Below are 12908 nucleotides of genomic sequence, written 5' to 3'. Positions count from 1 at the left end.
AAGTGAAGAATTTTACTTCGCTCATTATATACCGCTCTTGTATTCTACAAGAACAAACCAAACTTTGAGTGAGAAAAACCAGCCAAAGCATAGTTTTACAGGTAAAAATATAATCAATACAATGTTAGGTAATTAACTTTTAAAATATGTAATAAAAGGTAAGGTACTACTGATCTCAATAAGTACAGTTAGCATCATTGTCATACAGGCATGAAGCATACTGATTAATTAAGTTTAGTTAAAAATAATAATTTATATGTTTAAATGTTGTTAACTCAAAATGTTTATTACTGTTTTTTTTTTATATGTAAGTATAGTAAAGTAGCCGAATATTGCAGTATCACACTTTGTTAAAATTAGCAATACACATACCTAGCTGTAAGTAAGGAACTCAACATTTTAATATCTTAGAATCCTAGCATACCTAAATATTAACCTGACCTTATTTGATTGTTTTTGTTTTGTTTTAATGTTTGAATCTTTAGACTATGTTTGATTCTGATGTATGTATTGTCCCTATCGCATAAGCGTTTTGGCATCCTTAGCTGTAAGTTTATGCATGTGACTGAAATAAAGAAATATATGACAAATGGTATGTACAGTCGAGTTCATAAATATGTATAAATTTCTTTATCTTTATCCATTGTAATATGGTGAAAAAATGTACACACATTTATGAACTTGACTGTACATTATAAAAAATAAAAATAAAAAAGCCCTTTATTCATTGTAACGTGTTTACATAAAAAAATTTAAAATAAAACTATGACTTATAATATGTGTTGTTACTAATGAATCCCTAGTGGGTAAAGGCCTCCTCCATTGCTGCCCATTTGTCCCTGTCTTGTGCTGTCGCCATCCACTCTGTGCCGGCTGTTCTTTTTAAGTCTTCCTCCCAACGCATTTGTGGTCTGCCCCGGCCTCTTTTGCCAAGTGGACCTCTCCATTTGGTGACTATTAATGTCCATCTCTTATCTGTAAGCCTTGCTGTGTGGCCTGCCCACTTCCATTTTAGTCTTTTTGCATAGCTCAAGGCATCTGTTGCTCCTGTTTTTTCTCTTATTTTTGAGTGTCTTATTTTATCTATTTTTCTTATATTGAGCATGCTTCTTTCTAGCGCCCGTTGACATGTAATGATTTTTCTTTGAGCTTTTGCCGTGAATTTCCAAGTTTGGCTTCCGTATGTCATACATGGCAAGACACTTGAGTTTAGGACTTTAGTTTTAATGGCTATTGGCATGTTACTTTTAAATATACCTTTTAGGCTCCAGTACTTGTTCCATGTTTGTTGTATTCGCCTTTCAATTCAACTGTACATTAGACTTATGAAAATGTTGATCAGTCCAGTGAATAAGAATAAGAATAAGAATAAGAAATGTTTATTAGCACAAATAATAATTAATAACACAAGATGAAATAACACAAAACTAAGATTCAATTACATAAATATTTGTGCCAAAAGGTCCCCACTCAGCTTTTTGTCACGTTGTGTATCCTAGGACACACAACGTGACGCTGATTTTCAGTGAGGCCTGGTAAAAGACTAAAGCTAAAACTAAAACTAGGTATATGGTGGCAGAACCAAAACAAAGGAATTCAACAATGAATAAATAATAATTATAAGGCTATTGATTTTATACATATCTATGTATCTTCTTTTGTCGGGCGCGTATGTGTATGTATGTGTGTGTGTGTGTATGAGTATGTGTGATGTTTATTTGTTGGCACGGTTGCCTAAGTGCTACAATTTTTGTTTATCTAGCAGAAAGTTCTGGAGTTTTACTTTAAAAGAGGCGATTGATAAACAATTTCGTACTGGTGGTGGCAAGTCGTTCCAGCACTTTGTGGCAGCAAAACGGAAGCTGCCACGGAAGGCAGCCGTGCAGTGTGTTGTGCGGTGTGTAAGTCGTGTTGCGTGTCTCATAGCACGTTGGGAAAAGTTTATTTTGTCATAAAGGTATGATGGTTCTCTATTTTTTATAATTCCAAAAAGTAAGGTCGCAAAATGGAGAGATCTACGGGAGGCCATATTCATTAGGTTGTATTGATTTAAAAAAGGAGTGACGTGAGCACGTCGAGGGATGGGAAAGCAGAAACGGGCACAAGCATTTTGAATTCGTTGCAGCATTTTCTTAGTGCGATATAGTAAGCGTTCACAGATGACTACATCTGCGTAATTAAGTTTTGACAGTATGAGCGCCTCACATAACTTAATGCGCATGTCAACGGAGAGACACTCACGGACTTTGTACAGAACCTTGAGACGATAAAAACAGTTGCGCATTGTTTCCGAGATATGTTTCTCAAATCTCAGAGACTCATCCATTAACAGACCTAAATTACGAGCCTCTACAACTCTCTCTAAATGAGATCCATTGATTGTAATTTGTGGGTTATGTCTTGTAACTATTTCAATCTGTTTTTTTGTACCCAACAGCATAAATTTAGATTTAGAGGAGTTTAACTGTAAATTATTCTGGTGACACCAGTTGACTATGCTGGATAAATCATCGTTAAGTTTATTTACAGCTATGCTTGTGTCACTTGCTTTGAAAGATATATATAATTGAGTGTCATCCGCGTATATGTGATACTTACAATTTTGTATGTTACTAATTACATCTGCACTATACAGACTAAATAGGATAGGTCCTAGAATCGAACCCTGTGGAACACCTCTAGTGACCGGTAATGTGCTTGAGAGTAACTCAGTGCCATCCTCATGACAAATTTTGACATACTGCGTAAGATTAGTAAGGTAACTATGAAACCATTTCAGAGCCAGTGTGTCAAAACCATAGAAGGCTAATTTAGATAAAAGTAAAGTCGTGTCAATCGTGTCAAATGCGCGAGAGAAGTCAAGTAACACCAGTATTGTTGCCTCACCAGCGTCTTGTGCAGCTAGGACATCATCGACCACATCTAAAAGCGCAGTGGTAGTGCTGCGAAGCTTTCTGAAACCGGACTGTTTTTTTGGCAGGATGTTATTTGCCTCAAGAAACGCCGACATTTGAACGCAAACAATTTTTTCCAGTACTTTTGATAACACTGGAAGTATGCTGATTGGGCGAAGTTCTTTGAATTCATTTGGATTTGGGGTTTTTGGAATGGGTTTCACAACCGCCACTTTCCACTCGTCAGGGAATATTCCAGTCTCTAGAGATTTGTTGACTATGGCAGTTATTGTAGATAGTGTTGTTGGAAGAGTCGTTGATATCATATTTATGTTGAGTCCGTCGTTGCCCTGTGCATTGGTGCCAATTTTTTTAATTATATTAAATATTGTTAATTCATTAACGGGCTCTAATTTAAAAATATTATTGCCAAATTTGTGAAATTCAAAGAATGTCAGATTCGATATGCTAATGCCGTTAGTGATTGGGAGCTTCAAAAAGTGTTCGTTTATTTTAGCAGCATTACAAAGAGATTTAGGTAATTGATAATCAGTATTCTTAAAGTTAGCCACGTTTTGTTTAATGTTTTTCCATAGCTTGCGGGGATTTTTTATAATATTGATATTGTGATTGAAATAGGCGGTTTTTTCATTTTGCAATGCTGCGTTGACTATATTTTTTAGCTCTTTATAGTACGTTTTATGAGAGTCAAGTTTGGTCAGTCTATATCTGGAATAAGCTTCATCGCGTGTTTTCATCATTTCCTTAATGGTGTATGTGATCCAAGGGTACGAGCAGTCTTTTACGTATGTCCGTCTGAGAGGTGCATGAATGTTGAATAACATGAGTAAGCCATGGTTAAATTGCTTGACCATGTCATTCACATTTCCAGTCAAAAGATTATGCAACCCCAACGAATGTATGTCACTATTTAAATTATCCTGTACTATATCCTTGAGTGGTCTGTAAGTCAAAAGTCTGCGAGGAATTCGTTGTTTCTTTACGTGTATTTCACACGTGAGGAACGCATGGCTACTTAGAGTCGGAATATAATTTACGTTCATATTGCTTACGCGCATGTTGGAACAGATAACATCAATTAATGTTTCACTGTGATCCGTGAAGTGAGTTGGCTGAGCTACATGTTGTGTAAGATTCATATAGTTTAAAAACTCTGACATTTTCTTAGAGCTAGCATCTTGGACGTCCAAAATATTGATATTAAAGTCGCCCAGTAATATCAAGTTGTCGATCCCACCAATGGAAGCAATGCTTTCGGTCAGGGCATCAAAAAATAAGTCAGGGTTGAGCCAAGGCGGTCGGTAGGCGGTGCCAATCGCGAACTTAGTACCATTGATGCTGATGTTTAACCACATTTGTTCTACTGATTGTGCTGGCGGGTGAGAAATGACACGCGCAGTAACTCCGTTGCGGATATAGAATCCAACTCCCCCGCCACGCGTATGTACGCCCGCAGGGCGCGGGATGTGGCGCAGACGGTAGCCGGGGGGCGCGGGCGCGCGGCCTTCCTCGCCAGCGCGCAGCCATGTCTCGTTGATCGCCATTATATCGACATTATACCTCGACATAGCAATAAGAAACTGGTCATATTAAACCCTAACCTGACTGACACATTTTCATAGGTCCACAGGCCCATGTTATAAATATGTGGCGGTCAATGTTTGTGGTTCCTTATGCTCCATGTGCATAAGGGTCCTTCAGACATGAAAAGTCACATAACATTTACAGGTTTTATGTGTGAAATAAAAACAAATTTAAATTAAAAATGTTTTAATAGCTTTTTAAATAATGTAAATATTGTAAAAAATAACTGTTGTTTTATTTGTTTGAAAATATAGGTGGTTGCAGGTTTACCAGTACACAACAAACATGTAATATATCATCAATATGATAAAATAAATTTACAGGTATATATAAGTGCTGCATTATTCTTTCGGCATGAATTCTGACTCGAGCTATTTTATAAGTTGCATCGGTCTCTTCCCTTGTAAATTCACCTTTATTCTGGAGAAAATGTGGCATAATAATAGCACTTTCTTTTCCACTTTCATCAATTACCTTCTTTATTGCCGGAAATCCCTTATCAGCCAATACAATATCCCCATTTTCTAAGTAGTCGACTAATCCTGACTACCGTTATTTGGGAGACACTTTTTCTTTCACCACTTACTTTTGACTTGAACGAAATGAAGCCTCCTGGAGTAATACTAATAAGCACTTTTTATAGAGTGAGTAGCAATACACACGATTATCAACACTTGATGGTACTTCTATAGGAAACTCTGTACAATCAATAATGACTAGTGTTACTATACTCCGGTTGCGCTGTTCTTGTTTCCACACTACTTTTGGAAATCTATAAAATTTGCAGTCACTACTTCTGCTAGTGTTTACACGATTAACAATAACACATCTTGCTGTGAAGTGAAGACCATTTTTATCTAAAACATCGAATGTTTACTGCAAAGCAAAGCAACTAACTCACACAATGACACGTGTACAGATGCGCTGTTCACACATAGAAACGCAAATGATGCGGTAGTATACAAATTATTGCGCCATCTCATCATCATCAACTTAAGAGTTATTCTCTTGTCGGTGGAGTATCTTCCAGCTTTCCCTATCCTGCGCCAGCTCTTTGACTTTTTGATACGACACGACCCCCACTTTTTCTTTCACTTGCTCCAAAAAGCTGCGTCTGGGTTTTCCTCTTCCCCGCTTGTGTCCTATCCGCCCCTCCAGGATAGTTTTAAAGAAGTGGTCGTGTCGTATTAAGTGTCCAATCATTTTTCCGCGTCTATTTGCGATGGTGTCCAGGATAGCTCTCCTTTCATTCACTCTTCTTAGCACCTCCTCATTCGTTATCTTGTCTTTCCAACTAATGCCTTCCATACGCCTCCAGCACCACATTTCAAATGCTTCCATTCTCTTTCTATCTCTTAGGTTCATTGTCCACGTTTCACTTCCATATAGGGCTATACTCCAGATGTACACCTTAATCAGTAGCTTCTTGCTTCTACATGATAAACGGGATTTCAATAGTTGCTTCTTCTGGTTGTATGCTTTTTTTGCCATAGCAATCCTTGCAACGATGTCTGGTGTGCACCTGGAGTCCCTGGTAATTAAGCTGCCTAAATATTTAAAACTTTCAACCTGTTGAATTGGGGTGTTGTTTAGAACTATTGGTGGATGACTAGTTTTGCGTTTTGAAGTTGTAAGAGTTTTCGTTTTCTTTATGTTTATCTTTAAGCCTAATTCGTTAAACACTGTGTCCATTGTTGACATTAGATGTTCTAGTTGAGCTGAAGTTTCTGCAAATGCTGCGATGTCGTCTGCAAATCGTATAAAATGTATTTTCTCCCCATTGAATTTTACCCCTCCCATGTCTGTTTCAACAATTTTTCGTATGGCGTATTCTATGTATATATTAAATATTAAAGGTGAAAGTGGACACCCCTGTCGCACTCCTTGCCTAATCCTTGCATTCCCCATTTCCTCTCCCACTTCCATCAACGCCTCCTGCTCCTTGTAAAGTTGGTAAATTATTCTTCTGTCTCTATAGTCTACTCCTACTGCTTTCAAGATGCTCATCATTTTTCTCCAGTTAACTTTATCAAAGGCTTTCTTTGCGCCATCTATCCGCTCGTATAAGAAAAACTAAGAACTACACCTAACAACTACAACGTCTACAACTCTTCTAGTGGCAGCGACCTCTTGCGGAATACACTACACAACCTACAGCCCGCTGAATGACAAACGCCATCTAAGTTTAATACAAAAATAATGTTTTCTTCCGGGGTACGCTACTCAATATGGCGATTGCTCGTCCTAGTAGACTAGTCCGTGGTTTTATTGACTATTAGAATATGTTCTGAAAGATTTTAGACTACGTACCTTTTTATTTTCTTTATACTATCTTATTTTAATGTTTAATGATCTTATTGCGAAATCCCTATTATTAAATTTGATTTGTATTTTGTACCTATAATAATTCTATGTATGTTCTAATATGTTTAAAGAATGATAATAATAATAATATCCATATATACTGCTATGCTAATTTGCTTAAGATGATATATTGCTAGTTATACTTGAATAAAGATGATTTTGAATTTTTTATCTTGAAAACAAGAAATGTAGAGTTGTTTTACAGTACATATGGTGATAATAGGGTATTATACCGTATTTAAAATAAATAATTTTACACCATGCATGAAATAAAGCACCAGATAATTATTAGAAAAACATAAGTAGGAGTTATTTTAAAACACAAGTTATATTTAATAAATCGGATAGAAATATAAATAGTAGGTGAGTTGACCGTGACGTCACGATGTAATGTTTCATGTAAATTCCATATCAGCAAATCGTTTTGACAGTTCTAAAAAAGTAACTGATTTGACTAGTAGAGAAAATACCTTATTTATCGCCCTGGTCGTGCGCGGCGTCACTAATCTGGAGGACCGGCACTGGCCCCGGCGCCGGCGTGAACTGTAGCTGCGCGTAAATGTGGTCGTGCGCGGCGTCACTAGCCTGGAAGAGCGGCGTCACTAACCTGGAGGAGCGGCGCTGGGCCCCGACGCCGGCGCACACAGTAGCCGCGCGTAAGTATGGTCGTGCGCGGCGTCACTAGCCTGGAGGAGCGGCGGCACTAGCCTGGAGGAGCGGCGGCACTAACCTGGTGGAGCGGCACTGTAAGTGTGGTCGTGCGCGGCGTCACGCGCGTCGCCGTGCGCGGCGTGCGAGGGCCGCCTGCTGCTGGCCGCTGCTCCAGCATACATTAACTCTATTGACAGAAAGGTGATATTTTTGTATGAGTTTAAATCACTTTCTGTTGCCCGCAGTCGGAATTGGCTGATACTTGTCAAAATAATTGAGATGGTATGTAAATCTATACAATAACAAAATCAAATATACTAGCACATATTATTTACTCAAACAAATACTAGGTATACCTACGTTTACAGCTGCAGGATGCCAAGACATATGATTATACCTTCTATAATATCTCTGCTTCGCCTTAAGGTTGACTGGTAGAGAATGCTTTTGGCATTAAGCCCGCCTTTTGTACGATAAGTTTTCTTTTGTGCAATAAAGTTTAAATAAATAAAAGTATTCTAACCTTTGTGCTGCCCTTCGAGATCCGTGCGTCTCTTGTGAAGTATCTCATCAGAATGTTTCCACTTATGGACCAGTAAATTTATTTTATAAATAGTAGCATAATTACACTGGCCACATTTGTGACGCTTTTCATCATCATGTATCATTTCATGTTTTCGTACAGCGTCTTTGTCATCACTAGCATAGCTGCAGTGACCACATTTGTATTGTTTCTCTCCAGTGTGACGCTTTTCATCATCGTGTATAATTTCATGTTTTCGTTCAGCATCATTGTCATCATTAGCATAGCTGCAGTGACCACATTTGTATTGTTTCTCTCCAGTGTGACGCTTTTCATCATCGTGTATAATTTCATGTTTTCGTACAGCATCTTTGTCATCACTAGCATAGTTGCAGTGACCACATTTGTATTGTTTCTCTCCAGTGTGTTTCTTTAAATGGACTCTACTTAGATGAGCCTTCAAATTACCTTTAGTACGGCTAGCATAACCACACTGCTCACATTTGTAAGGCTTGTCGCCAGTGTGTGTTCTTACATGAGCATTCAAATTTCCTTTGTGGGTACTAACAAAACTACACTGGTCACATTCGTAAAGTTTTTCACTAGTGTGTCTTTTTAGATGAGCCTTCAAATGACTTTTAAGGCTGCTAGCATAACTACACTGGTTGCATTTGTAAGGTTTTTCATCAGCTTGTTTTCTTAGATGAACCTTCAAATCACTTTTATATCTGCTGGCATAACTACACTGATCAAATTTGTAAGGCTTGTCGCCAGTGTGTGTTCTTAGATGAACTTTCAAGAGACCTTTCTGGCTGCTAGCATAACTACATAGCTCACATTTGTAAGGTTTTTCACCAGTGTGTTTTCTTAGATGAACTTGCAAATTACCTTTATTACTGCTAGCATAACTACACAGGTGGCATTTGTGAGGCTTGTCGCCAGTGTGTGTTCTTACATGAACATTAAATATTGCTTTTTTTGCACATGCATAACTACACTGCTTGCATTTGTAAGGTTTTTCACCAGTGTGTTTTCTTAGATGAACTTTCAAAAGACCTTTATTGCTGTTAGCGTAACTACACTGGTCACATTTGTAAGGCTTGTCGCCAGTGTGATTAGTTAGATGAACCTTCAAAGAATTTTTATAGCTGCTAGCATAACCACAGTAATCGCATTTGTAAGGTTTTTCACCAGTGTGTTTTCTTAGATGAACCTTCAAATGACCTCTACAGCTGCTAGCATAACTACACCGGTCACATTTGTAAGGCTTGTCGCCAGTGTGTGTTCTTAGATGAACCTCCAAATTACTTCTACAGCTGCTAGCATAACTACACTGGTCACATTTGTAAGGCTTATCGCCAGTGTGTGTTCTTAGATGAACCTTCAAATTACCTCTAATGCTGCTAGCATAACTACAGTGTCCACACTTGTATAGTTTCGCATTAGTATGTTTTTTCAAATGCCTGATTAACAATATTTGTCTAGCTGTTGCATATTCACAGTGGGTACATTGGTATATTTCAGGTCTACCAGTTGGTTTCATCTGAGGAGTTTGCCCTGCAACAATAGTAGTTTGTGTTGCAAGGGATCATAATGATATATTTCCGTCAAGGGCGTACATTGAATCCTGAATGAAGCGATGGATTCTAAAGTAGAATCCTGAGTGTAATGAGGGATTCAAGTGTTAACGTCCAAGACGAAATAATTTTGATACCGTGTGACACATACTGCTTTTCACATCAACTATGAGGAAATTGTTATGTTCCAAAATATGTATTATTAAAAATAGTATGCAAGAAAGAAGAAATCGTGTCCTAGAACAGAAAAATACAACTTTGATCCCTCCTAGTAGGGAAAAAAAAACGCCACACTGATCCCTCCTAGCGAGGAAGAAAAATCCCTTTTGCGAATAGGTGATGTGAAAAAATGATTTATTTTACTAGATTAAATATGTATCACGTTTTTCAGATAATATAAAGCCGCGTCTCGATATTGCGCGGCTAACTATCGAGCATTGGCTCGCGCGGCAGCCGCGTACAATGGATACTGGGCTGCCGCGCGAGCCAACTCGATCATTGACGCGCTCGAACGTGCCGCGCGACGAACCATTTATTGTCGGTTTTTGGACGCGCGGCGCGCGGCAAAGCAGTGTTCGCGTTCGCGCGCAGTTGGGGCAGATGTGTATATATTTCAGTTCGCTCGCGCGGCCGCAGACATGGATAATGAAAAGTGTCGTACTGTAATTAAATTAAACGGCACTAAACGGCGATATTGAGACGCGGCTTTATACACTCATTTGTCTTGGCTACTTTTTATACTAACAAACTGAATTTCAGAAAAGTAACAGACAATTATCGTGAGCGTCAGGATGGCGGGTGAACCTCAGCGAATTTGAACGAAATATTTTTAAACATATTGTACTTTCGGTGTACCTTAGTGTACCTTTAATCCAGTGTACTTCTCCCGGAAACGAGATATTTAACAAAAAAGGTCCACCCGCCATTCTGACGTGAGGATGGGGTGGGGTCCAGGAGTGAACAACTACCTCGCAAAATGGCTACACGGCAGAAAAACTACAACGCCATTCAGTGTACTTCAGTAAACCTTTAATAAAAATCAGTTTATTCGTCCCTAAAACGAGCTATGCTCAAACTAGGGTCCACCCGCCAAACTGACGTCAGGTTGGCGGTTGGACCTATGAAATCTTGCATGATTTCAAGCAAAATGTATGTATTTATAATGTACTTACAGTGTACCTGCGTAAACTATGAATATAAATCAGTGTATTTCGCCCGAAAAAAAGAATAATCACTCACCTTGATAGTTTCCTTTAACATTCTCAACGGTGGTGTTTCTGTATCTGCACTCTACATCAGCTTCCTGATGTAGAGTGCTACCTTGTCTCCGGCCGGCCCGGTCTCTGCTCCGAGTAGTGTGCAGGGTGTCCACAACTAGACGCTCCAGCCTCACACAACAGTCCCTCAGAAGGGGCCTCCCGGGGACAGTCTCACATGACTGCTTCACTCCTACCCCCAGGTTGAAAGCTGAAACCACCCTCAGCAACAATTACATATGTTTATTTTTACACAATAAAATTGATTTATTTATTTTTATTTATTTAATAAATCTTACAGCTATGTTTACAGTTTCCTAATGCGATAGTGTATGCAGGCTATTAACGTTAAGAGATAATTACCTACTATACCAGTTAGGGTGATTCACTTTTGTATGGAGAAAAAAAAGTTGTAATATTTTTCCTGACTTTGCTCACCAATGGAGCCTCCCCACACTAAAAACTATCTATTTCAATTTTCAAAAGAATCGAATAAAGTTTAGAGGTTGCACAAGTTGAAAAGGTAAGTGAGAACCCCATACATTGCGTGAAAATGAACTATGTTCTAAAATGACAAAATATAATGAACTGATACTAAAATCGAATGAGAAAACTGAATTTTGCGTCTAAAACACGATAAAAGCACTTTTCCTTTGGAAACAGGTGGAAAAACTGAAAAATCTTAATTAGAACATTTATCGAGTAACCAAAATCCAAGTTTACTACTAATTTTAAAATTTATATATATGTAGAAGGTTCAGTATCACACTACTCTCTGATTTGATGGTAGCCGCTTAAACCATTTTCTACCCTCCGATGTAGAGTCGTTGGTTATTTGAAAAATCTTTGTTGATGTTGTGCAACCTCTAAATGTTGAACGATTTTAATTTTTTTTAACGTATAATATTTTTTTATCAGTTAGAACAAGAATTCGAGCAAATTCAGATCGAAATCGAAAATTCGGAAAAATGAAACACCCTACTATACCTAGGTATATACTATAAGTACTATAACTAAGAATAACACAACACAAACAATGTAACTTTTACAAATTCACTTTCTGAACAATATTTTTTACTTTGATGTGTTGAAGCCTTGCCAACAGCCATGATAATCGGTAATTGTGACTATAGTCTCAACGAACCCCTCTTTATTATCTGCCCTAGGGCGCTGCTGTGCACATTGGGATCCCCTGTTCCAAAGACATATGTAACTCCATATAAGATGAATAAAGTCTAAGGAAAAAACGTGCCTCGGGAATCAAGAAAATGTCATTCTCGGATAGATGGCGCCACACCTTTGGCCTATGCTAGGCTAGATGGCTTTGACAACACCATTTGATATTTAATTTAACAATTTTAACACATAATCAGTGAAAGAACATGGGTCAAAATCATATATTAATAATAAATAAGTCGTTTATCCCTATATATATATAAATTTTTTGATATTTTTATACATTTTCATTTTTTAGTTTTAATTGTGTGTCGATAGATGGCAGTAAATTTACTGTGACTGCAAAATTTACTATGACAGTAACTCTCTATACTATCTATTCTCTTTGCCTGTTCTAATGCATATTTACTATTTCCTGTGGCCTAATGATTTTACAGCGTCATGAAATTCATGGTTAGTTAGAACGCAGAACTGTGTTGAATGTAGTCATGTTTAGTTTTTATTGTTGCCCAATTTCACAATAGATGTCGCTGTTCTGTCGGCTACTTCGCGCCGTTAAGATTTTTCCACAGCCCCATATATAGTAAACTAACTTTTGCCCATGACTTCGTCTGCGTGGAATTAGTGACAGCAGCTAAAGTAGGTATAGCGCCTGGATAATGCTAATAGCAATCTTTCAATTTGCGCGTTGCTTACTTCAATTATTAGGCAATTCTCTTTCAATTCCACCCCCCTTTGCACTCTCTTCAGGGATGATTTCTGACAAAAAAACTATCCTATGTCCTTCCCCGGGACTCAAACTACCTCTATACCAAATTTCAACTAAATTGGTTCAGCGGCTTTAGCGTGAAGAGGTAACAGG

The 12908-nt window shown here is 38.1% G+C and overlaps 1 protein-coding gene across 1 annotated transcript in view; it reads right to left on the bottom strand.

Moving 5' to 3' along the window:
• The window catches only part of LOC134802334 (zinc finger protein 431-like), a 29209-nt gene that overhangs the window by 15947 nt on the left and 354 nt on the right, over positions 1-12908 (bottom strand). The window contains exons 2-4 of the mRNA XM_063774942.1: positions 10854-11081; positions 8038-9594; positions 7594-7701 (exon numbers count right to left, since the gene is read on the bottom strand). Of these exons, the coding sequence (XP_063631012.1) occupies positions 7594-7701; positions 8038-9594; positions 10854-11081 (1893 nt within the window). The remainder of the gene's footprint in view (positions 1-7593; positions 7702-8037; positions 9595-10853; positions 11082-12908) is intronic.

The sequence above is a fragment of the Cydia splendana genome, chromosome 24, assembly GCF_910591565.1.
Source record: "Cydia splendana chromosome 24, ilCydSple1.2, whole genome shotgun sequence".
Classification (NCBI taxonomy): Eukaryota; Metazoa; Arthropoda; class Insecta; order Lepidoptera; family Tortricidae; genus Cydia; species Cydia splendana.
The sequence above is the reverse complement of the archived record's forward strand: the minus strand, read 5'-3'. Positions and strand labels throughout refer to the sequence as shown.